Raw genomic sequence first — 26,531 nt, 5'->3', positions numbered from 1 at the left:
AGACTCTCCTTACTTCTCCTTTTGTTGCCAACATATTTAAAGAAACTCTTTTTATTGTCTTTAACAGCACTGGCCAGATTAAGTTCCACCTGCGCTTTGGCCTTTCTAATTTTCTCCCTGCACAGCCTCACGGTGGCCCTGTACTCCTCCTGAGATGCCTGCCCCTTCTTCCTAAGATCATAAACTCTCTTCTTTTTCCTGAGCTCCAGCCAGAGCTCTCTGTTCAGCCAGGCTGGCCTTCTTCCCCACCAGCTTGTTTTCGACACACGGGGACGGTCTGTTCCTGCACTAGCCAAGTTGCTATTTGCAGCTTAACAGACCTGAATCTATGTTATTGGTAGCAACCTCTAAACTTCAGAAAATAATAATCAGGGTGTCTTAAATTCCAAATCAGGGTATTAAGTGATCTCTAGCTGGTAACAAAGAGTTATTTTCAATCTGGTTTATAGCTCTCGTGTAACATTGGAAGTACACTGAGGTTCACCATCTCTTTGAAATAGTTAGTTGGCTATACAAGCATCTTGCAACAAAGACTTCAATGCTGCTTAATCTAAGTTCCACAAAATTTCCACTGGAAGGAAAACCTGAATGTTTCAATTTCCAAACGAGAAAAACCCATTGTTATGTTGGTGCTCTCTGCAGAACAGATTTTTATTATTTGACCTAACATCTTCTTTATGAGTTTTCAAGTTTTTTTCTTCCAGGTTCGCCTAATCTGCTCAGCTTTCTTAGGTCACATAACATTTATTCACTGACAATTTTTTGTACTGTTGTTGTAGATTTTTAAACACAAATATACTATTTGACATTTCTAAAGCTTTCCACTTGGTAAAACATGCATAAGCTACCCAAAAGAGATCAACATACCAATGCTTAAAAAAAAGCCCACAAAACCAACAAAAAACATGTTGGCCTTTATATCTATTTGTGACATAGCCCTTCCTCACAGACCACCGCAAGCCTCCAGAAAACTGTTGGCGTGAAATTTTATCCCCCTACAGACTTCTAGGTTCTGGGAACTGACTATAAAGCTTTTTAAGTGTTCAGGCTGAAATACGAGTATCCTGCAAGCCTTGAAATAAGCAAATGATTCTGTGGAAAGCATTCAGGTTGAGACATGCATGCGATAGGTAAGTCACAAGAATTTCTTTGGAATAATAGCCTTTCATTTGCTTCAACCCAGCCACTTGGCTTGTTAACTGGATTGCTTTACATTGGTGTGGTCTACAGTTAAGCTCTATTAGTTGAGCCGGGTAGGAAATGGTGTAATGTTTTACCAGAAACTCTGAGAAGCCTCCAGCATGGATGAAGTTATGTCCGGTGATTCATTGTAGCCTTCTCATTGCACTTAAATCAAGTGCTAGGCACAGCTAGGTTTGCCTCTCTGCTTGGCAAAGGATGAAGATGTGAGTTTCCCAAAGCTTTTGCATCAGTTCTCTCTACAAGGGCTGCTCAGTTTGTTTCCAGACAAGTAATTTTTTGTCAAACATTGTGAAGAAGCTTCACTTGGAATGTTTCTGGGGAAAACCAAAATGTATGTATGCTCTGTGACTGGTACACAGGCAAACGTCTGAGGGATGGGACATCAACTTTGGACCTCAGCTCTTCACCTGATTCCCAAGCATCTACCATAGAGAGGAGGAAAACAACAAAAATAAAAGCAAAGGAAAAAACAACCATTCTCTCAATAGCAGAAGAGATGAAACTTTGATGAAGGGTTCCCAGCCACCCAGTTAGAAAGCTGTTGCTGTACTTTAAAAACCAGGCATCTTGACAGGACTGGAATGGCTTTGCTTGTTGTCTAGTGCCAAATGAAAAGAAGTATTGAACCCCAGATAATGGCCTCAGACAGACATCAGCATCCTCCAGCCAGATCTTAGCCAGCCACCATTAGCTCTCTATTATACCGTTTCCAAAAGCTCATCCAGAAATATGTATGTAGGCACTGCTTCTCATTCCAACACGATCTGAGGATAACAGATGATAAAACCAGAAAAGGATTTTCTGCAAGATGTTATTCTTTTTTGGGTGAATTGACTGCAACCAATGCTTTAAAGAGAATAAACAGATTTTGTAGACGACTGGGAAAAAAACAAGTCACTGCAGAGACAGACTAGTGTCCACAGTGTGCTGCTCAGATGGGAGCTAAAGAGGCATTGGGGATTTCCTCATTATAGTATGGTATTTGTGGAGTGGTAATGCACTCTAAACATAGTGTTAAAAATTACTGTAGCTCCACAGGTACTCTTGGCATTCTAAAGATTCGGCCAGGAAAGTGACAGTGGAGTCATATACAAGATAAATTGTAACTAACTTTTAGCAACAGACAGAAAAGAGCATCCAGAAAAAGAAGGAAAAAATAATCAGATTGTAACAGAGTGATTGAGCTGCACCAGTATTGGAGTTTTACAACAAACTAATTAATCAGGCCTTCAGGGAAACTTTTTTCAGGGAAACACTAGGAAGATAGGCTACACATTCCCCTACACTGGCCACTATATGAAAGAATAGGATCAGTCAAAATTACTTTGGATAAAGTAATGCTGCCTTTATGCAAAAAGGTCAGCGTGTAACATTTTCAAAATTTAAGACCAAAAAGCAACTGAGAAGATACAGACTAAGACCCATGGCAAGCAGGAAGAAACACAAACAACTGAAGTCCCTCAAATCCTACTTTTGTTGATAAACTGCAATACAACAAACTTACACCCACTGTTAAATGCTGCTTGTCTAATTTACTTCCTCTGCCCCATGAATAGGTATCTCAATCCTGTGACATGCTGGCACCCACCTGGGGACAGGAATCCACACATGCTCCCAGGCAGCAGGACACAAGACTCCATTTCTCTGGCTCTGAGCCATTAGCTTAAGAAAGGGTGCAGTGCTTTCAGTGTAAACATACCTTGTAAGGAAAGCATAAGATGCAGAAAAGCACAGTAAGGGGAGGGGACTCTGTTCAAAGTTTCCAAAATCATGCATAGGCTCTGCTGGTGTGCTTCACAGTGGTGTCTCCACAGAAAGAAGTTATGTCTAGTATCTGCTAATATCCAAGGGTCAGAACCGTACCAGGAGCTGTGTTAACATCCTCAGCCTAGTCTAAACAAGAACAACTTAGTCTTGTCAAGCAGTGTTTCACTGACTGGCCCTGCTCCTGCTCCAGACACCAGTACAGTCACAGCATCCCAGGGTGGTTCTCATCATCTGGCATGAAATGAAAAGGCTTCAAAACTCTGCTGGGTAGCACCTGCACTTTTTAGCGCTTCCTTTGCCTAGTCACTCTCTGGTCTGCTCTAGCAGGTGATCCCAGACCTCTGCCAGATCACCATTGCCTCAAGGTCTCTCCTTCAAGGTCTGCTTTGTGCAAGCTCATTTGCGTTTGGAATGGTTGGTCTAGAACAAAGGTACATCTTTCTTTTGAGCATTTCACCTTTTTCTTTCAATCCTTTAAAAAACATATAATTAAGAACCAACTCCTTGCCCTCTAACTTCCACGTTGGTCTGAAAATTCAACAGAAATTTTCTCTTCTGAATTGTTGATAGTATCAATGGAAAGCTCACATATGCTTTACAATTAAGAAGTTGTATTTGAGGTCTAAGAAGTGTTAATTTCTCCTTCTTCTCAGTGAAGACTTCTGTGTCTCTGACAGGAGCAGATTTACTAGAACAGTCCCTCTTAACAGTAGATGCTGTAGGTCTAAGTTCACAATGGACAAGTCTGATACTCCTGAAAACATTTCTTTAAATTATAGCACATTATCATCATGAAGCAAGTATCTAAATATTCAGGAACTGAGTTAATGTGTGCTGCATTTCTAAACATAGTAGTAGAATTTAAAGATAGACACAGCATTTTGATCTAGTTAAGCAAGAGTGAAACTACCAATGAAAATCAAATTTCTGTGATTTCTGAAGCCTAAGGCCTCTATCCCCTCCTCTGTTTTTTTCCTTTCACTGTTATTAGTAATTAAGACTAGAAAATTGAGTTGATCCATGATCAGGTCATCACACATACAAGGACATTACAAGGAATGCAATTTCTCCTTAATTCATCATTAGGAAGCAAACTCACATGCAAAGTTTGAGTGCTCTTCTACATCATATTACACTGTTTGTCTTAAAAATACAAAGAGGGTGCTGTGACCAGAAGAAAACCCTTCCCTTGAGGGTACATCACTCTGCATGAGTGGGTTTCTCTGCTACATACTTCTGACAAAAATACTCTGAGCATACTTACACTTCACACTTTTGTGGCCCTCCGTGAAAACGCAGAAGATCAGTGAATTACTTCTGCCAAGACTTCTGCCTGAAAGCAAACCACAAGCAGCATATCCTGCTCTGTGTGGATCCTCCCCTCACAATCTGTAGTCTTGTACTGTCCCTCAGCAGTAGCAATGGGAAAACAGCTCTTAAAATTACATGTCACTGTAAACATGTTATAATAAAAGTTACTTTTCCAATATGACAAGTCTCACTTTTCTCCACATATGACCAGGCCTTATTATGGGATCTATAAAAACCATTGGTTTCCATGCATTAGTGACTCACCGCTTCAACCTCTTCTGCATATCCTCTTCCTCCGGCACAGTGTGATCAGAATCAGAATGATGACACCAGCGCCAGCTAAAATCCCCAGAGCGATCATCAGCCAAGCCAACGAGGATCTGACTTCTGTGAAAAAAAAAGGCAACAAAAAATACACCAAACTAAGCTAGTTTATGTAGGAAAAAGTGCAAAAAGAGTCAAGAGGATGTCTGATTAATGACAATGGTACCTTGCTGAGATTGTGAAAGTTATTGCTAAGCAACTGTCATTCCCATACCTGAAACGGTAGTTGGCATAAAGTTTTTTTTGTTCATCCAGAATTAGAGGGTTATTTTGTAAAATGAAAGTTATCCCTCTTACTGTTAAACACTTGTCTTATTGTACTTGACAATCTAGCCTGTCACAAAGGCTAAATTAACTTTCAGAAAAGAAAATGGGCTGTTTTGATGTCTGCAAGTAGCTCTATCCAACATCTGAGTGTAAACTTCCCTCCCTGGTCAGACATTAGCCACTTCATTTGACTACCATTAATCAAAATGATAATATGAAGACTCGTTTCAACACTCACTGATGTTAGCTGGAAAACTTTCTGAATTAAAGTTTACTTGGATTAAACCAAAACTATCATGTCTTTTAGCAAATCTAGGTTGAGCTATTTATTTGAATTTCTCTTTCTCCAAAATATAGATTTTTAAAACAACAAGGTATTAGCCGACTTTTCATTCTCCTAGCAAGGAATAACAACAGTCTTAGTTTCCTGCTTTCTGAGATACACATTTCCTTTTTAAAAGGCCAAAACAAAAGAACATTGCCTTTGGACAGGACAAAGATTTATTATGCCTTTTCAGTTAGTGACACTCAGAGTAAAGAACTAATTTCCTTTTGAACTTTCAGAGGGAAGATATTAAAAGCCAGATCTTACTCTTTACTACTTATTCCTACAAGAAGCACTTCTTGAGCAGGTAATTTGGGAATTAACCCGCTTGGAAGTTAGGAAGACAGGGAAAGCAGCTTGGAATTTTAAGGCTCTGGATTTGGAGACATGTGAATTTTAAATCACCTGAGACAATGTTCCTGTGTGAACTGAGAATGGTATTTCAGCTTTTAATGCTTCTATTTCTCATCTATAGAACTGGACTGAAAGTCTTACCAGTGGAACAGAATGCTGGGAGAAGAAATAAATTAGTACTACAAGGTATGCAGATGTTACTTTGATGTACTTAAGATTTCCCCATAAACCCAATGTATGTTCAACTAATCACCTCCTTATCTGCCTGAAAATACTATTCCTCCCTGACTATTATGGCAATGCATGTGCCTTAGCAAAAATGTCAGATAAATTAAAATATAATACACAAGTTAACTGTACCAAAACACATAGTAAGTTTAACTGAGATGTTTGGTTAATTATTGTTCAGTTGTAGCCTCTTGTTAATTTCAAAACTTCCATTTCAGTGTTTATTAAGTGACCCACAACATTTTTACTTCATCTAGATAGATAACAGGTGACAAATATTTATATCTATCTTTTCACTGTCAAAAAAACTATTAAGACTTTCATAAAAACTGAAGTTTGACTCGCTGCAAAAACCGCAGTGCCTCTAAAACTCCCTAGCTGACTCGTTTGGCTTTTTTCCCCCTCTTGGAGAGGAGCCCAAGATGTTATGATCTCAAGACAGCAATGAACTCGAAGTAGGATTTCCTTTCATCTTACTTGGTACATACACACTTCACTCCCTCCTCTTCCCGGCATATTCCTATCCAAACATGCTATTACAAAACACGAAGCCAAAAGAACACTATCAAGTAGCTTGTATCTTTCACCTACCTCCTTTCATTTTCACAGGCAATTCTATTTTTTGATTCGCGTTGCTTACTCTGCAGGTCAAGTCCTGTGCACTGATGCTCCTAGTGTTGTCGATCTCCAGTTTACTGGTGATGGACACCATCCCATTGGTGTGTGTGACCATCTCCTGGGTAGGAGTAGAACCGAACGAGTTGCTCCAGGTGATGTTGGGCTCTGGGAGGCCAACAGCATTACAGATGGCTGTCAAATGACCTTCGGAAACGTTGTAATGGACAGATGCATTGAGACCTTCCAACACACAAACAAGACAATCCATCACCACAATGAACACCTGGTCAGAAGCAGTAGTAGCAATTTAGCCATTATGAACCAGAACAAAGCTTACTGGATTTGCACTGAACTCCATGGCACAGGAATGCAAAAAAGAATTGTTTGCGTCAGGCACCCCACTGTGATTCAATACTCCTTCCCTTATATTGAAGTTTTACACCCCAAAGGTTTCACTTAACCTGAAATCCTAGGTTTTAAAATAATTTATTAAAGTAAAACCAATCATTGGACCATGCTGTTCTCTTATCTGCTAATTCCTTATCAATGGTAGGGTTAGGCACAGCAGCTCACAGCACTGCAGCTGTACTTGGCACCAAGAGGAAACCTCAGCAGGCAATCTTGGTTTGCCCAAGTTCCAGCTGGGACTGCTCAGGGGCTTACAAACAAAGATCCCACTCCTTGCTTTTTAGCTGCTACTCACAGAATAACAAACAAGGAGAGCCCAGAGCCAAACCCACAACAACAGGCTTGAATATGAACCCAAAGAGTCTTGCACATAGCAGTAATGCTCTGTTTCTACATCATGTTCCACTGAGGGATGCTCCCACCACTGCAGATCTTGAGTTCACTCAAGGAAACACTGTGGGTGAGAAAACACCACTTTTTCCACTACAGACATACCCCTGCAGAGAACCTTACCAAAGACACTCAGGCAGGTACGTCCTGAGAAGGAGCCAAAAGGGAAAGTATTGAAGAGACACATATAACACCCTGAATCATCCAGTCTAGCATCCCAGAAAGTGATGTGTGTCTCATTGAGTACCAGGCTCGTGAAATTCATTCGGTCTTGATAGGGCTCGTGAATCTTTAATCCTTTTGCGGTACTGTATGTAGCTATATTAATGTGTGATTTTTCAGAGTCCTTTTGCCAAGTCACTTGCAGAACTTCCTTGGGGTCTGTCAGAGCACAGCTGAGAGTCACATTTTCGCCCACCTTCACATTTCTGTATTCAGCCTGTGGAACCACTGCAGCGACAAGAAACAGTTAATGAAATGGGCAGACGTCACACATATTCAGAAGCCTAATGCTGATTCTAATCTAATTCTGATTACCCACAGACAACAATTCCATCAATTACATATTGTTTCTATAGTTTTACCCCACCAAAAAGTCCTTTTCCTGCATCCTCCTATGTTGATTTATACTGGCTGAGGCTCTCCATTTAAAAGAAAAAGACATACCCTATTACTGTACCCATCCCTGCAGACTTCTCATTTCAGTAGTTCATTGCTTTCCTCTCAGCAAAGACAAATTTTTTTTGTTTCCTAAAAGGTAGGGGAACACTGAATGCACAGGGAAGTGCACACCAAGCCATTCTCAAAGAACTGAGAAGTAAAATGAGCTGAAGAGAATTTCTGGAGTTTGCAGTGCATTCGAGAGGGAGGGAAAGAAAAAGAGAGATGTTTTCCTGAGAGGAGGATCCACTACAGGAAGATGTGAACTCAAGTAAACAACAGTATCCAGTGTCACTGTAGATAAGACGCTCTATGCCCCCCCCCCACCTCTAAATGCTGCTCCAAGAGGTTTTGTGTCACATCTGCCAATTCCATGTCTATGCCTCAGCTATCTAACATATGTCAAATGACACCAGCAATCTGTAATTAACCTAATTTTGCCTCTTACTCTGACTGTTGCAGCCTTAGGAATCAGAAACCGGTTCTCTAACCATTTTCAGGAAGATTTCAAGAAATTCAACTTACCATTTGCCTTTCCAAGCCCAGCACAAGCCAGACACAAAACCAAAGCTCGGAAACTCATTTTGGAAGGTAACACCTGCTTCACCTGAAGAAAGATAAGGAGATGCATGACAAAAAAAATTGCATGCTAGAAGTTAGAATAGCACTAATCCACCAGAAGCATGGCATACTGGTAGTCCAGGACTAGCTGCAGAACTGGGAGAGAGGTAGGGTTAGCTGGTGAGATCAAGGGATAAATTGAAAGCAACATCTCTGAGGATTTCAGGACTCTCCATCTGTCCAGAACTGCCTGAACTGAGGAACTTGTGAGGCATACTGCACCTGCTATGTACAAATATATTTCCAAGTTGGGAAAGGGGCAAAAATAAGGTTATGTGGCTGCTTTCCCTAGTGAACAGCTTTCGACCTGCTTCCTGTTCCCTCAGTCAGTTAATATTGCCACACTACAACTGAATAGTAGACCTGTCTGAACTGAAGCTGGTGTCATATTTAAGTGGACATGTTGTTTCACATGACATACCTCTGCGACACACATCACCTACACCTGAGTTGCTTTGCCAATATCTGCAAAACTAGCTGATGCATCTTAGGAATGTCTTCTGTCAAGAATGTAAGCAAAGTGAGTGGAGCATCTCCCTTACAAGGGAGCTGAGACTCTTTAGCTTGGAGAAGAGGCGAATGAGCAAAGACCTCATTAATGTTTACAAATTTGTAAAGGGCAAGTGTCAGGATGAAGGAGTCAGGCTCTTCTCAGTGACAGCCAATGACAGGACAAGGGGCAATGGGAGCACGCTGGAGCATAGGAGGTTCAATCTGAACATGAGGAAAAACTTTTTCACAGTGAGGGTGACAGAGCACTGGACCAGGCTGCCCAGAGAGGTTGTGGAGTCTCCTTCTCTGGAGACATTCAAAACCCGCCTGGACATGTTCCTGTGCGACCTGGTCTGGGTGATCCTGCTCTGGCAGGGGGGTTGGACTGGATGATCTTTCGAGGTCCCTTCCAACTCCTAATATTCTGTGATTCTGCAAAAGCCCAACTTTTAAAAGATTTTCACAACATGCAAAAAATAGAAGAGAGGATCAGTTATAAAACATTTTCTGTGTTATCATTTGGCTTAAAAAAAGGAGGGCTGATGAATAAATAAATTAATTAGATGGAGGAAAAAAATATTTAAGAAACAAATTCTCAGCAAACTTGTGCACACAATGCATATGCACACAACCAGCAGCCTGCCTTTAAATTTTAAACATGCTGTGCTAAAACAACTCTGATACAACTCCACAGCTACCAAGCATGAATACAGGCCAAGTTCTTATGCATAAAATCAGGAAACAAGAATCCAGCAGTAACAAGCTCAAGGAACAATGAGTCTGACAGATAATACAGTGTAGTCATACACTTGAGCACAGCCTTAAGAAATTCACATAGATAATCCTAAAAACATGCAAAAATCAAGCACAGCAAGCAAGAGAAATTTTCTTTTATAAAAGTGTTTATCAACCACTGAAAGATGTGCTACAATTGCAGGAAAGCATGGTTTTCAAGGACAGCCTTCTCTCTTGGTGCTTTAATACCCATTAAAGTCCTCAGCACACCATTGCTCGCAACTGGTGTAGCTACAAGATTTCACGCAATGTGGAACCAGGCTATAGCCTAACTGTACCGATCACACAAAAAGCCAGTTTATGGTGCAGGCTTAATAATTAAGTGAACGATGAACTAATGAATGAATAAATAAAGCTTGTAATACTAGGGCTAGTGAAGAATAAATCCATCACTATATCCTACCTTCCCAAACCGCACCTCCTGAGCCACCGGCTGTACCCCGTCTTATATCCACTAGTACTCTGAGACCTCCTGTGAAACGCCTCAACTTTTAATAACTTTTTATACTTCTGGCGACCAGCTTCAGTAAGTGCTCGGCGCTGCTCCTCCCGGCGGCACCCTGTGCATACTCCTGCTTACAAGAGGCCAGGAAGGGCTCGGGGACCGGGAGCTGTTTCTGTCGCAGAGCCGCCACACGCCCGAACCTCCTCCGGGCATGAGCCTCTGGGCATGGGTGGGGCCTGAGTGGCGGAGGGCACCGGCCTCCCACCGCCCCACACGGACACCCGCTGCTTGCCTTCCCCCCTAAAACTCACCTCAAACCTGTAAGTGAGCCCAGGAGGGGTGGTGAAGGGAGCGAGAGGGATGCCTACTCACCGTCAAGTAGAGCTGGAAGGAGGGAAGAATCGCGCCAGTCCTTCCCAGGAGCCCCGCCCCGAGAGCCCGGAAAGAAAGTCCCTTATGCCGGCGGAGCCTTCCGAGGGTTTGCTTGCGCAGTCCACTCGGCCGCAGCCCTCTTGGGTGAGGACGGTGGCGGCGGCAGGTTCTGGCACCGGCAAAGGGGCGAGCCCGTGCCGTGAGCCCACCCCGCTCGCGGCTATTGCTCGCTTAGCCCCAGCACTGTCACCCCGTTTCCTCACCTCCGTGCCCCGCCTTGCCCCTGGAATTGGCTTCAAAGGGTTCCCCCTCCCCCTTTTCCCTCTCTTTGAAGCGTTGCTAGTATCAACCATTAAAGAACAAATTAAAAATCCACACGACAACCCCCCCACTTGCTTACAGCAAGAATGTCATAAACCCTGAAACGCAGCCAGGTTCCAGTAACACAGTGCTGTGAGCACTGAGTTCTCACAGCACCCCGGGATGGAGGGTCACGCTGCTTTTGAAAGTCAACACCATAAACCCGAACTTCCTTCTAAGAAATTTTGGGTTGCTTTTTATGTTCGAAGCCGGTTCGTCCCTGGTTTCAGTTTTAGGATAGTGACAGTTTTTTATTAAAGACATCTGTGCTATCCTAAACCACTGAAACTAGAATCCAGTGGCAGGAACAGAAGATAATAATAGTAATAGTAATATAATGGCCACAAGCTGTGTCTTTTATTTCATTGGGAGTGGTCTATTGCTTTCTCTGCTACCTTCCTGTTGGGCTGAGAGGAAAAGGGGCAGCACCGGTGATACAGGGCAATCTTGCTGCCACCTTCTTGTTGTTAAAATACAGGATCAGTGTTAAAATACACTGGAAAGTTTTCTCTTTTGTAGTTTTATCATCAGGCTTGTCCCAGACTTGACAGAAAACAACTCGTTTCTCAGTTTGATTTATTAGAAACAGCATCCTTTGCAGTCAATACAGGACATTCAGTGACTGCTGTTTGCTGTTTCTTCAGCTGCTTTCACACATGCACACATACATGTTCATACACCATTCATATCAAGCGTAGTATTTATCTTGCACAGCCCTAGAAAGGGCTCTTCTTTGCATCATTATTCATGGGAAAAACATGACAGCTCAGTTTCAAACCCCTGCCAAAATTTTTTGGCAAAGGCACCCGTACAGTGGCCATGAGCCCACATAACCCCAGATACCCTTTCTTATTTAAGACCCATATATGCAGGACTATTTGAAGCACTGCTGTTAAACTGTGCTAAGGAACGGGATGGTGTTTGCACCTTTCCCGAGTCATCCCAGGCTCATCTGTGTGTTAACTGTGCCTGTTCTGCTGCTGCCAGTACCACCGTGCATAAAGCAGTGCTTATGACCTGCAAAAAAAATTTAAAAATCCCCACCAGATCAGATGTAACCTGTCGCTGAAGGCTGAAGGTCAGGGCAGTGGCTCTTCTAGCTGGATGCAGCTGTCCCTGGAGACATCTCAGCCACGGTGCTTGATTTACTGGAGCCCTTCCTCTGCTAAATAAAGAACCAAAGCCAGAGCTCCACCGCTGTGTTTTTTCAACATTTTCTTCTGTCTTCTAGAACAAATGAGTAGGTCTCAGGTTACTTAAATTTCCCTCTTCTGGCCTTATGCTTTTTGTTTTCAGTACAGAATGGGTTCCCTCTAAAGTAGGACATGTCTCCAGCAACTAACCTACTGTTGCTGTTTGAGACTGGTGTACCTACATCCTTTGCACACATTTTTCTTTTTATGAAAAAAATGTGTTAGCAAGTCTCCTGTGCTCACCTGCCTTCACTACAGCTGAGGGGGTTTCAGGGGGAACTCCAGAGAACTGCAGACTACATAGCTTAAAATAAATTTATCCAGAAGTGCCCTGCGCCTTCAAAGTAACAAATGCAGGGAAGTCCCAGGGACCTCTTCCTGCTCTTATTTCATAAAAATAAAGAGGACATTTGGGGGACTTGAGTGATATTTTATACTAGCTCACCCTGTAACTCATATCTACTAAAGTGGAATAGTTCTATATTTATCCAAATTTTACTGCTCCTTCAGTGGGCTGGGGAAGCTTTGAGAAGAAATAAGAAAATGATGAAAGGGTCTGGCAATTAAGATGGCTGCTTCTTTGTAAGAGAGGGAGGAAACTAGAGCTGAGCAAGGAAAGGATAGTTCTGAAGTAGTAGATGAAGACCAGAGGTAACCTCAGGGCAGACAGAGACAAATGGAAAGTACTCCAGGCAGGCAATGACAGAAAGTTCAGAATCTTTTTATATTCATAGAACAAGATACAAAAATATTTTTCTGCCCTATTCTGTGCTCTCATGTCAACTGTTTCTTTTTTCAAGGACCTTGTTCTGCTCAGCAGTCTCTGCTGAGTCCTGCAAAGTTCTTTGCACATGGCCTTCTCTGGAGCTGGTGCTGGCTGAGCTGGCACCAACTCCCAGGTGTGACAAAGTGAGTAAGCAGAGAGCACTTGTCCTAAAACCTGGAGAGTTTCTTTGTTCCTCTCATTTCTTCACCTGCAATACACTCTGTGTGCTGGTGGAAGAGGCAATCTGAAATTCCCTATGCCATGAATGAGGTTTATTCTTTGGTTTTATTTCCTTTCCCTTCTGGGTGGATACACTCTGCTAGTGTGTCTTTCCTTCTTCCTGGTTCTTCCCTTGATTTCTGGGCTAATGACCTCTTTTAAGCAGCCAGTGAAATTTGTACAGGTTTAAGGAAATTAATATAATACAGTTGTTGCAAGTTGTCATTATTTAACAGGGACAGAAAATAAAGCAATAGAAGACAACTAAAGTCAGTGACACAGATTCCAGTAAAACCAAACACACTAAGTTTCACAAAGCTTGTTGCCTGTTGAAGGCTTACATCAGGACTGTTAGGCTCTGCTGATCCAACTGGCTTTTCTCATATAAATTTGCACATCACCCTTAATCATCAAACTCAAGCAATGCTTCCTCAGGTCATGCATGCTCAAATAAGTCCTAAGATATCCATGCCCAAGCTTGCATTCTCTTCCCTTCTCTCATTTCCCAGTGAAACTTGTTGGTATTTTGTGTTGGACTGTTCATGTCTTTCTCACTGATCTTTATTTACATGCCTCTTCTCTGCATGAGGGCTGAACATCCTGGCAGCCAGGGGCTGTAGATGGCATTGGTTGTGCAAACCCTCTCAGAAGGTTCTGCATATTACACAGACTAAGAAATACACTTGCACCCCAGACACTGCAAATCCTAGTTTCCTAGGGATGAGTAACTGGGAGGAAATCAGGTTGATACTGTGGAAAGAAAGATATTTCATAAAAGAAAGGTGAGATAGTGACTACATTTTTTAAATATTAATTTCTGCTGTCCCACAGACCTGCCTTCAGCTCTTGGGACAGACACACTAAAAAGAAAGCAAGCTTGGGCAAGTTATCTGGGTTTTGTCAGTAAGGCTGGATTTGGGACAGCTTTGGTCTCAGCTTTTTGTTTTGCTTTGCTTCTAAAACTAGTAATGTTTTTCCTTCTGGAAGGAAACAATACAATTACTAGGACTGAAAGAAATTATCAATTCCATTTCATCAGGAAGAATCAGAGAGCACTTCTAAACTCCTACCTTGATACCAAAATACTATTTGAAAGTCCAAAAGAAAAAAAGAATAACACTCGTGAGTTACTATTTTAATGGAGGACTCACTGAAGGCATTTTCACTTTAATTTGTGAACTCTCCCACTAGAGGGTACTCTGCTATTACAAAAGAGTGTGCTCTGCACTACTAACACAAGCTGTTAGAAAAGCCTCTGCAAACACATTGGAGGGACATTTGTAACACACCTAGTGTAATGATACAGGAAGTTGTAGGGAAGGCTTTCCAGCTTGAGTCCTTAAAACCAACTTTTTTCGAAATACCGATCTTGATACAGTTCCGTGGGTCTTGCTGCATCCACAGCACAGATCCGCCCGCCTGATCACTTGTGAAATGTCAAAGGGCATCCCAGGACACGTCACCTACTCACCAGCTTGCCTGGCTTGATCTTTCCTGGCGTTCGTATTCTCACCCGTGCTCGCTCCAGGTGCCGCACCAGGGACATGCAGGCTCTGACCCTAGTCCATGCTGGTGGCTGCACTTGGATTCTCTCACTCGGGTGTCCCCAGTCACTGGCGCCCAGGCATACGTGCCTGCTGGCCCATGGTCCTGGCCCAGCTGCTGGCACCAGGCCCCCATACAGACATGAAAACTGGCTAGGGAGGCCCTCACCAGGGAAAAGGAGTTAGAATTGGAGTTTAATGAGAAGACAGGGCAGACTGTGGTGACCAGGTGCTGAGCATAGCCAGACAAGCATACTGACCAGCCTCCTGCATACATGCCACCAGGCCCTTTTATCCCTTTATCCCTCCATTTTCTCAGGCTTTTTCATCTCCAAATCCCCTTGATTCCTCCCTTTCTCACCTTGGATTTCTCCTCTAAGCAACCCATAATAAGTCCTGTGCAATCCCAAAATGTTTTTCTCTTGCATCTCATCACATGTTCATACCCCCTTTTGAATTCAGGCAGTGATCCCTCTCATTTCAAAAGGTGCTCCACTGATGACTCATCTGGAAGGGGTTTCACACCCTGACCCTGAGGATCTCCTGGGATATTCCTGGTAGGGGACTGGGCAAGATGTCACCTGCACTGAGTTCTTAGATGGGCTCCCCACCTGCCTTTGGGACTCTGTGCTCCTCTGGGCTTGTGGAGGTGGGCCTTTAGTGGTTTGACGTATCTCCTTCCTGTGCTGGGCTGGGGAGCAACCAGGGTGGGGTGTTATTTGGACTTCCCCACCTGCTGTAGCCTCTCTGTTCTCCTTCACGGGTGTGTAGCCGAGCTCCTTGTCGCATAACCCAACAGGTCCCCTCTCAGACATGTTGTGGATGTTGCTGTTCAGATCTTCTTCTTCCTCTGAAAACAAGCGTCTGCATTTTTTTTTCTCTCTTAGTTTTTCCTTCAGGTCTGGTGGTCTTTTGCGAAGTGAGGAGCCTGGTGTCTGCTCCTGCAAAAGACCCAGCACGCTGGTGTGGTAACCATGACATAGCTCTACATTATCTGTCAGAGAGAAGTGATGAGAAGACAAGAGGGCTCCCACTCACAGCACAGGACTAGCGAGAGCTTGCAAGGAAAACAGGGCACCTGTGGGAGGTCAGAGGAAAGTGGCTTGTAGAGGTGACTCACAGTTGTGGTCACTTACTAGTTTTGTCTGTGGATGCCACCAGCCCTCCAGAGCACCTTCATGCCTACAGGACCAGCAGGGCAGAGTAGACTTTTCTGGGGAAACTTCTGCGTGAGACTGCTGGTTACAGCACCTGAACTCTGCAACGCTCTGTCGCCTTTGTCCAGAAGGGACATCCCATCTGCCTTCCTGGGCCTTTCCACCTAACCATTGATGAACTTTTCTCCTTCATGCTTCAGGCCTTCCTCAGCATTGCTAGAGGTTAGAAGGGGCCTGTATGGTGTAATCTACCTGGTGTGGCTGTTCCCTGCAGCAAAGACATGGCAGCAGGAGTGGACCCTAGCTCTTGGTAGAAGGGTTTTGTCACACTGCTGGTAAGTGTTGCCAAGGCTTTTGAAGGATGCAAATAATTACTGGAAGCCTTGGGCATTTGCATTACCTCATTTTGATAAACAATGTGCTGGTCTTTTGGCATGTGCAGGATCACAGCTTTCTCCCTTAGGTCTTGGTGTAAACCTTTCTCCTTTGCAGGTGTTCTGGGTGTACTACACCTCCTTAGAATGAAAACAAAACAAAACAAAACAAAACCAAAAACCAACAACCATTAACTATTCACATAGTGCTTAGAAACCTCCTGGTATTTAGAGTAAATCTTGCAATTTTAAAGATGCTGTTACCAGCTAGGTAAGTTTCCAGGGCAGGTGTATAGAAACACCAACAGGAAACAGAAAGGCAAATTGCAAGGCAGACAGAGGCAAGCCATGTCATTTCCAAGAAAATGAAAATTATTCTTACTTTTTCCTTTTTCTGTTGATTCGTCTCGCACCATATATCAGGCTTATTAAGAACATCACAGCTATTAAGATTGTCAAGATGATTATGCTTTTCTGGACACCTGCAAGAGGAAACCAGTAAGTTCACACAGAACATAGAGGGATGTCATCATGTTTCTTGTGTCCTCCTCTTCTTCAGTTGGGACTGAGCTTGTGCTCATTTATCTTTGAAGAAGAGAAAGGAACAGTGTAGCAGTACAACACTGTGGTTGGTAAGGAATTATTTTTTTAAATAAATACTGTTAATGTCTCACACTTCCCTGGTACTGGGGGAACCAAACCTCATTTTTACTCCTGTTCTATTTGTGTTTCACTTTCTGAATGAAGAAGGTTTATAATGAGGAAAGTATCCTAGCCTTCCTGAGACATATCCTCCTGCAAGACCTTCCACGTGAAATTTTGTTCCCCAGTGTTCAACAACCAGGGGCCTGCTCTGCTGGTAATCTCCAGCCGTGGATACTGCTAGAGAGCTGATCACATCTGCTCTAAATCAGTGATTATATAGAAATATAAACATACAGAAACATATAAACATATGCATGCACAAATCTACATATTTGTTAGATATATAAATGCACACACCCACCACACAGACACAAAGCTACCACAGGGAGGAGTCTTCTGGAGAGTTTCAAATAATGAAATCTTCATCTAGCATGAGGTCTGAACTCCCAGAAAAATGTCTAGTGAGACCTACACAAGTACCGGCTGCACTCACACAATTGCACATCTTTTCCTAAGCACTCCCCACTACCCGCTGCGCCTCTCCATACAAACACAGCCTACCTTCCGTTCCTTTTTCCAGGTAAACTGCCTTCATTTTCCTTCCCTGTGGATGGTCAAGGAGGCAGATCAAGGCATGGAGATGGCTGGCAGAGAAGGTGAGCCTGTTTGCCACCGTTATCGTTCCATTTGGATTTTGGATGTGATGTATTTCAGAGAACTCATCCAGCTCACTGTCATCCAACCAGGTGATTTTGGGGGCAGGCCTTCCTGTTGCTGAGCAAACTGCAGTGAGGAGACCCTCGGTGGGCAGATGGGAGTCATATTCCACTGTTAGCTCAGAAATTGCTGAAAGCAGAAAGAGAAGGTACTTTTTACACTCTGTGGTGAGTTCACAGTCAGAACTGGACGGGTCACCCCCACACAGGGGTTCTTATCTGAAAGCATCTCCTGCAATATTCACCTTCACCTCCTCTGAGGAAAAGTGTGGAAGTTGTGGAAACTATCCCCCGGAGATACTGCTGCATGGGAAGTCTCCATGCGGTGGAGGAGATAATGCCTTACCCACCTCCTGACTACACCAGGCCTGTGCTGAGTGCCAGAAAGTGAGAAGGTGTTAGTGGAAAACTTACTTTGGATGTTGAGGCGTATATCTTTGCTGAAAGAGCCACGAGAGAACACGCTGAAAATACATCTGTAATAGGACTCATCCTCGAGTGTGAGATTTTGAAGTGAGATAGCTGAGGCCTTCAGGGTTGCTCTAATGAAACGTGCCTTCTTCTGAAATGACCCTATCAGCCTTGGCCCGTGCTTGGAGCTGTAGGTGGCTATGTTCAGGAAGGAAGACCCATTTTTCTTCTGCCAGGTGACTTGCAAAACATCCATTGAAAGCGAGAAGTTACAATAGAAATTTGCCTCTCCACCAAGGGTGGCTGCAATAATGCTATCAGTTTCCACAGCTTCCTTCAAACCTAGCAACAAAGCAAACCCAGGAATAAAGCAAACTCCAAAATCAGAACAAGAGGAAAAGTAATTTGCTTGGGGAAGGCTATAATGCCTTGGAAGCATCCAGTCACAGTGTTCCCATTTTGCAGAGCACTGGAGCAAGGAACTCCACCATGAGGCCATGTGGTACACTGGGAGACCTCAGACACCTTGATCTCATGGGTGGCCATCACATCACTAGCCTATGCTGTATATTTCCCGTGGTGAAGAGGAATGTGACATGGGAACAAGGGCAGGTAGGCTCCTTAGCTATCTCAGCAGACTTGAGCCCCAGGCTCATCTGCCTGCTTCTTCCCACTGCATTACTCCTAGCTTGCCTTTGTCCCCAGAAGCTTAGAGATGTCCTCTACAGACCTAACACACAGCAACCACCCAGTTAAAGTGGCTCTTGCTCCTGAGAGCATCCCTGCAGCCTTCTCACTGGCACCTGCAGGGGTGTGGGGGGAGGCAGAGCAGTCCAGGGCACCCTGCAGCTGGGAGGCAACACAAATGGCTTCAGGGGATAGCCCCCTGCCCCAGCCTCTCTCAACAGAAGTGTGCATCACCCAGACACGTGCATTGGAAATGCAAACCTGCTCCATCCCTTGTGAATACACGGTCCTAATATACAGCCAGAGTGTAAAAACAAACTGCCCCCTGCTCAGTCCATCCTGCATTTCCTGATAGTGCTGCTGACCAGCCCCCAGACTACTAACTACTGTTCCAGTTATCTCTTAGTATTTTTCAGTCAGGATGGCATCTGGGTCCCTCTGCTTGCCAAGAAAGGCTTGTGCTGTGCTGGAATTAACCTCACGGGGAAAGGGCACTCTACTCACCCATCACTGGCTGGCAGCCTCCACAGAGCAGCCACAGGCAAATTTCAGCCCAGTAAAGCAGGGGGAAAAGCATGGTGGGACAGACCAATCGCCTAGAAAACCCTTTCTCCGCATCCCTCAGAGGGCAGTTGGCACACCCAGGTTGAAGGTTTCGCGCCTTTTTTTCAAAGTGCTCCTCAGAGGCCAATCAGCGGGGCTGTGGTGGCAGGGATGGCGGGCAGCAGCCAGTCAAATGAGGTCAGGAGCCTGGTCAATCATTAATTGACTGTCATAAACCACTGCCAGTCAGTGGCAGGACTTTGTCCCCTGCCAACTGCTCTGGTTGCCAGAGCTGGAAATAAGCAGCACCCCTTGTTGTTTGTTCCCCTCCCCCCAACTTCAAAGCTTGGTGTTGCCCTTTGTTAGCCCCATGCTGCTGAGCTTTGCTACGAGTGCCATCAGGGTGACTTGCACCTCACAAGGTGTAAATGTGGGATCTTCCCAATAAGTGTAGGTGGTGGCTGGCAGAGAGGGAACAAAAGAGGGGTCACAGGCCCCAGCAGCCCCCACTGCCTTTCTCTTTGGCAGGGAAGGGAGGGTGGGCAGAGGGGCACTGCCTGTGGATCACCACCCCTGTGGCTTGCTGAGCACCTTGCTGGGCACTGGTCCCAAGCTTTTTGGGGGGGTGTTGTGGCTTATACAGTTGCTCTATCACTCAGTGCCTCCTCCCCATACAGGGATGGGGGTTAGGAAAAGCAAAGGAGATTTGTGGGTTGAGATAGAAATCTATTTTAAAAAATAATAATAATAATATTAACTACAGTTATAAATTACACAGAGTCATACTCAGCCAATATTGTGGGGGAGTAGGCCTCAGGGTTAGGATGGTAAACAAGTCCCTCTCGAAACATCAGCCATGGAAGAGGGAGCGGGAAGGAGAGGAAGAGGCAAAGGAGGAGGAAGAAGGACCATGCCCAGCAAACTCCTCAATTTATAGAGAATGTGACATCGATGGTGTGAATAGTATTAATTGGTCAGTCTGGTGCCACCTTGAGGTTGACTTCCCTAGGTTTCTGTTCCCCCCAGCCGCTGCATCTGTTTATCTCAAGACCTTGAAGACCTTGAGCCCTATGACAACCTGCATATCAGTATTAGCTGAAACCTATAACTAAGTTTTATCATCTTTGTTCCCATGAAAATAGAGTGTTGTAGTCCTTACAAAATTACAGCTTTCCTCAACAGAAAACTGACTCTAGAAATTCTGTCCCACTAAACCAGGATAGGAGGTCACTTGCCTCCCATGGACCTGGCACAGAGGACTGACAAGCAAGAACAGAAGATAATTCTCCACAGAGAGGGCAGCGTGGAGACACCTGCAGATGCCACTACTTTGCCCCAACCCACAAGCAAGCCAAACCCACAGACTGGATTATGAAAGGAGTCTCTGCAAAGGGCAGGTTTGTCTGAAATCTCCCCATCCCATATGTGTTTGCATCTCATGTAGTTCCAGAAAGGGTAAGCCATGAGTGTGACAGTGCTCCTGGGTTTGGGGGCAAAGTCTTGCACCCAAGAATTTAGATGTAAAACCACACAGCACAGCTCCTGGCCACATGGTAAACCAATGGTGAGATTAAGCACCATGTGAAGTTTCTAGTTGTATTTACAGAAGGATACATATCATACGTTATACAATTGTTCTGGGTTTTTCTGTAAGAAAGGGAGAAGGCTATCTTACAGGAAAATGTGAGAAGGAAACGCCATACATATTTTGCCTGTGTTCACCTCTGCTATTTATGAATTTGACCCTTCTCTCCATCAGGAGGGGCAGTATAATGTTTTAGATTTCTTGCAGGTTTCCATGGATTTACATTCCCCCACACACCTTTCTACCCCTAAACCTTGTAGATTAATTCATAAAAAGGCTACATAGACTCCAGCACATCCCTCCTGGCACCCTTATCAGGGGAAGAGGCTCCATCCAGCCTCTCGTTAGGCCTCACAGCACCAGCTTACACTGCAGGCAAAGAGCAGGGAAGTGAAACCAGTGCACACTACCGTATCAGAACCCTTCCACAGGATCCCTTGGGGATTTTCAGCTTCTCTCAACTTCCCTGGCTCTATCAACTCCTTCCTCTGATGCCAGTTCCCATCTCAGCTGTGGGTAGAAGGCGCTGCCGTACCCCAGGGGAGTAGCCAGGCAGGAACATTTGGGACCTACCTCTCTGTGGTTCAGAGCAAGCCTCCAAGAGCCTGCCAAGTGGTGCTCCACAGCAAACTCTATGTCATGTAGTAAAGCAAGCCATGACAACTCAGCTGTGTCCCCTGTTCCAGGGTCAGAATTGCCAACCAAATTCAGGTGCTTTATTGACAAACCAAAACACTAAGCACCAGAGATTCTTGCAGAAGCAACTCAAGCCAGGAAAGAGAGAGCAAGGACAAGAGAGGATGCAGCTAATGCTGTGAAGGTCACACAGGGACTTTCCTGGGTTGGAGGGCCAAAAAGCAAGTGGAACTGAGTACACTCAATGCACATGGGCAGCTGCATGGGGAACACGAGCTCGCTGGCCCAAGAAAACAACCAGCCTTAGCTAACACTAAGCAGCCAACACAAATATCACTGCAATGTGAATCTTGCACTCAAGGTACAGTAGACAGAGCAGATCTGCTTCTCTGTCATCAGTTCCGACCCCATCTGGAGATGGGAAAGCAGGCCCAGGTGCAGGCATCAGGAGAGAGTCGCATGCATAAAGATTTTTATGGAGGTATGTCTTCATTTTCCTTGCTATGTCAGAGGGGAGGTTGGTGCAATCATCTTAAACTGTGCCCACTTCTCCCCTTCTAGTAACTCTTCATTATCACAGAATCAGAGAATGGTAGGGATTAGAGATCTCTGAAGGTCATCTACTCCATCCCCCCTCTAGAGCAGGATCACCAAGACTAGATCACATAGGAACACATCCAAGTGGGTTTTGAATGTGTCCAGAGAGACTCCACAACCTCTCTGGGCAGCCTGTTCCAGTGCTCTGTCACCCTCACAGTGAAAAAGATTTTCCTTATGTTTAGGTTGAAACTCCTGTGTTCCAGTTTGTGACCATTGCCCCTTTGTTCTGTCACTGTGCACAACTGAGAAGGGTCTGGTCTCATCCTCCTGATACCCATCCTTTAGATATTTATAAGCATTAATGAGATCCCCCATCAGTCTCCTTTTCTCCAGGCTAAAGAAACCCAGCTCTTTCAGCCCTTCCTCGTATGGGAGGTGCTCCAGACCCCTCAACATCTTAGTGCCTCTATGCTGGACTCTCTCCAGTATTTCCTTGTCCTTCTTGAACTGGAGACCCCAGAATTGGACTCAGTATTCCAGATATGGCCTCACCAGGGCAGAGCAGAGGGAGAGGATAACCTCCCTCCACCTATTGGCCACACTTCTTAATACACTCCAGGATGCTATTTGCCTTCTTGGCCACAAGAGCACATTGCTGGTTCATTATCCAGGCAGCAAAATGGGTTCAGTTATTTTTATTACAGCAACAACCTTTACACTCCGAATCTCACTGTTTTTTTTACCTGGGTGAGGATCCTATCGGCCAACTGCATGCTGTGGGTCAAAACATGTCCCCGCTTGTTACCATGAAAATGACAACATAGAGAAATGACACTTGCACCTCTAAAATGTCCTAGTAACAGGTCAGATTATTGAAACAGAATCTGTTTGACTTCTTAAATTGTTTTCGTTCTCCCTGACTTCTATTTTATTTTATGAAATTCCTGAACTTTGCACACAAAAAGAAACTGGCTAGTTTTCTCTTTTCAGGCATTTACCAAAGGCTCTGGAAGATGCAGTTGTTTGTTTAACAAGAATTACTTGTCCAAGCCAGACCTCAATGCTTTCAACTTTTCAGATAAAGCAGTGTGTTTGGACTGTAAGTACTGAAGCATCTGACCTTAATTAATTAATTCTTATTTTCTGAACTAAAAATAAAAAAAGTCTGCAGAACTGCCCAAGGATAAAATTCAAAAGAGGACTTTCTGGGAGACACTTTTTCAGGCCTTAGTTTTGCTATTTCTGCTGATGCCAAAGAGGAGAATTACTAGTGAAGAGAAAGACAGTTCATCAGCAGATTTATATCACTGTATGTTCTTCCCCTTTCTGTTGGTTCATGTTTCTCATTCTCAATTCTGCTGGAGACCAGTGGGCACCCTGCTCTTTGTCACAGCCTGTACATGAAAGGGTGAGTAGGAAAGGAAATGTTGGCTCCCTCCTGGCTGCAAACACAGACATGTCAGCTGCCGAGCCAAGAGGGGCAGACATAAGCTTGGCAAATGCCATGCAGTTGCTTTTGGTAGCAGGTTACCACTAAAAGGGTTCACCCGCCTCATTTCCTGTTGGTAGCATGTTTACTTCAGTTAGGAACTTGTGGGGATTTTGTACTTTTGATCAGAAACCGACTGGGGAACGTAAAGTGCAATACCCAGTGACAGCCTCTCTCCTGCAGCAACGACACCCAGCTGTGCCAAGCCCTCTCCTTCCTTGGCTGCATTACCCGTAGCCAGTCTCATGTCATACACCAGCTGTCACCGACCAAGGGGCAAAAAGAGACCGTCCACCGCTAATTAACTCCACAAACTGTGCAAAACAGCACACTTGCTCATGCACTTAAGTGATGCACTTTCCCAAGCTCTTGGGACATCTCTGTGGCTTGGCTGCCAAACTGGAATATTGTGTCCAGTTCTGGGCCCCTCAGTTCAAGAAGGACAGGGAACTGCTGGAGAGAGTCCAGCGTAGGGCTACAAAGATGATCAAGGGAGTGGAGCATCTCCCTTATGAGGAGCGGCTGAGGGAGCTGGGTCTCTTTAGTTTGCAGAAGAGGAGACTGAGGGGAGACCTCATTCATGTTTATAAATATTTAAAGGGTGAGAGTCACGAGGATGGAGCCAGGCTCTTCTCGGTGACAAACAATGATAGGACAAGAGGTAATGGGCACAAGCTGGAACACAGGAGGTTCCACTTAAATTTGAGAAGAAACTTCTTCTCAGTGAGGGTGACAGAGCACTGGAACAGGCTGCCCAGAGAGGTTGTGGAGTCTCCTTCTCTGGAGGCATTCAAAACCCGCCTGGACGCCTTCCTGTGCAACCTCATCTAGGCGTTCCTGCTCCGGCAGGGGGATTGGACTAGATGATCTTTTGAGGTTCCTTCCAATCCCTAACGTTCTGTGATTCTGTGATTCTGTGATTCTCCAGCCAATTAGTCTGCTAAAGCCCTGAAGAAGTGAGAGGCCACAGAGTGACACAGATCCCAGTTAACATTCTCATTGCAAAGCAAATCTTGTCAGAAGTGTTATTCCTGGAAGAGCCTTTAGGACTTACTTCCTAACAAACTGCCAAACCTGGAAGATTTCCTGGGGAAATAATTCCCTCATTTGGCTCCACTTAGAGCCCCTTCCTCTGCACTCAGGTTCTATGTGTGCCCTTTTGCCCTGGTCCCCTCTCCTTCCCTCCTTCCTCCCCAAGTCCCACTTCCCAGCCCAACCCCATGACAATCCCTGAATGGAGAAGGAGGAGGGGTGATCCAGGCAAGAGGAGAGCATCATCAAAGGTGTGATGAAATGGAATAACATCAGGGAGAGGAAACAACCTCGAACAGACCAGGAGAGGCAAACTATGCAGCTGGATCAAGTAACAGCGAAGCAAAGGACCAACTCTCTGTTGTTCGTGGCACAGATATTGCACTAGTTGACAGCATATCATCAGGTCTGGATTTCCCTGGACCAGAAAAGGAGCAAAGGATGAAAGAAATGTACTAAGGGAATGACGAGAGCTTTATAGTATAGGGTCCCCAGACCTTCTCACTCACCTTTCAGGAAAAGCATCAGTCCCACTGGCAATAAATGCTGTTTCCTGGCAGCTTCTGGCTTCAGCCTTGCCAAGTTGGCTCCCAAATCCATGACTGCCAGTTCCACAGAAGAATGATAGTTACAAACCTGAGATTGAGGAGTTAAAAGTGCATAATGATTCCTTCTGCTGGGGAGGCTGGTCCATCACCCCGCTTCAGGCTGGGATGGTATTGCCCATAACCCAGGACTTGGGCCTCTTTCTTTTGCATCTTAGTCAGAGGACTTCCACCCCAGAGGAGACTGCAGAGAGCTCACCGCTTTCTGTTGGTGTTGCAGTGGTGTTCTTGGTTTCCCCATGCAGTTTGAGCTAGACTCTGAGGAATGCTTTCTAGTTGTCTTAATATGGTCAGAAGTCTTTCGGTAAAGATTTTCAGAAAGAAATGTTGAAGTTATGTACATAGATAAATACTGCAGCCATCAAGTAGAGAACTGACACCTTGCTTCTATTAGTAAATCTTTTCTAGAAAGGCAACAGCTTACATTTAATGCCCTTAAAATGGAACCATTCTAAAGTAGATATGCAAAGATCTTCAGAAAATCATACTAAGACACTCCTCCTTTTCTTCTCTTTGTGTATCGTTTCTGGTATGTAGAGAAAAACCTGTATCAAACAAAGATACTTCTTTTTACACAGCTGATGGGCAGCTAAAAAAACCACCACAATCTCACTTATCAAAATAGCTACAAGAAAGTCTAAAAGCTTCTGAGGCAGATTCATTACTTTAAGCTTAAAATGTAATCCTGGGCATTTATGATGAGATGCTGAACACCCTGTGATTTATTTGAAGGATAATATAAAATAAAATATCCTGATTGAAAAAAACCCCTCCAATTTTTAGACTAAAAATGTAGTTTGTTTTTTTTTCTGCAAGCTTTTCATTGCATCTTAGTCTTCCATGTAAAATTTCAGATGCTCTTTTACTAGACAAGCTGCCTTTTCTTCCCTTTTCCTTAAGGTGGTTCAGGATTGCAGCTTCTGACAAGTTAGAGAAGTCAGAACTCTGTTTTCTGAGGATTTCCTCAGGCTTCCCAGAAATTTTAGGTGGCCTTTTTCAAAGCTCAGCAGACTACAACAGAATTAATCCACAAACAGCTTGGACAAGAGTTCAGCGCTCCTTTTGCACACAGCTTTATATGAGCAAAGATAAAAGCAGTGGAGATATGAGAAGGCTCTTTGTATGTCTTCCAAAATATGAGTAATTTCTGCTATACGAAGAGTGAAAACAAAAATGCACTTGATTTGTATCTGCCTGGTATGATAATCTCATTTATGAAAGAAAAATGCACTAAATTAGTGCAATTCTCTTATTTCAGCTGATTTGCAGAGGCTCAGTGCTGAAAACTGAATGAAAAAGAATAGGTTCTATTTTCTTCCATGTCTGAGTTCATAAGGAAATTTGCTGGTATGGTATTTAGTAGATGAATCATTCTCCCAGGATCACGCAAAAGAGAACTGATGAATGATGCTTTCAAACTTCTAACACAAAACAAAGCTCCTTTTCACT

At 44.2% G+C, this 26,531-nt stretch overlaps 2 protein-coding genes across 2 annotated transcripts; both read right to left on the bottom strand.

Annotated features, from left to right (window-relative positions):
• Positions 1–4,549: 4,549 nt before the first annotated feature.
• On the bottom strand, positions 4,550–8,456 carry LOC104534964 (OX-2 membrane glycoprotein-like). The gene is made up of 4 exons (XM_010184727.1): positions 8,381–8,456; positions 7,319–7,645; positions 6,371–6,637; positions 4,550–4,668 (listed from the first exon to the last, which is right to left on the bottom strand). Exons 1-4 carry the CDS (start codon positions 8,436–8,438, stop codon positions 4,550–4,552), a joined length of 771 nt encoding a protein of 256 aa, XP_010183029.1. The 5' UTR covers positions 8,439–8,456.
• A 6,121-nt stretch (positions 8,457–14,577) lies between these two features.
• On the bottom strand, positions 14,578–25,077 carry LOC104535784. The gene is given in 6 exon segments (XM_010184726.1): positions 14,578–14,826; positions 16,220–16,334; positions 16,576–16,677; positions 16,874–16,930; positions 17,965–18,307; positions 24,987–25,077. Coding segments are annotated over 6 exon segments (957 nt in total).
• Positions 25,078–26,531: the final 1,454 nt, after the last annotated feature.

The sequence above is a fragment of the Mesitornis unicolor genome, unplaced genomic scaffold (assembly GCF_000695765.1).
Source record: "Mesitornis unicolor isolate BGI_N332 unplaced genomic scaffold, ASM69576v1 scaffold19795, whole genome shotgun sequence".
In the NCBI taxonomy this organism is placed as follows: domain Eukaryota; kingdom Metazoa; phylum Chordata; class Aves; order Mesitornithiformes; family Mesitornithidae; genus Mesitornis; species Mesitornis unicolor.
Note: the sequence above shows the minus strand (reverse complement) of the source record. Positions and strands in the feature narration are given on the sequence as shown.

Excerpts from the sequence above, each read along its gene's own strand:
- LOC104534964 (XM_010184727.1), bottom strand. The coding sequence starts at position 8,438 with ATGAGTTTCCGAGCTTTGGTTTTGTGTCTGGCTTGTGCTGGGCTTGGA. Across the intron at positions 7,646-8,380 it reads TGGGCTTGGAAAGGCAAATG|TGGTTCCACAGGCTGAATAC; the intron begins GTAAGTTGAATT and ends TTGTCGCTGCAG. Across the intron at positions 6,638-7,318 it reads TACCTGCCTGAGTGTCTTTG|GTCTCAATGCATCTGTCCAT; the intron begins GTAAGGTTCTCT and ends GTGTGTTGGAAG.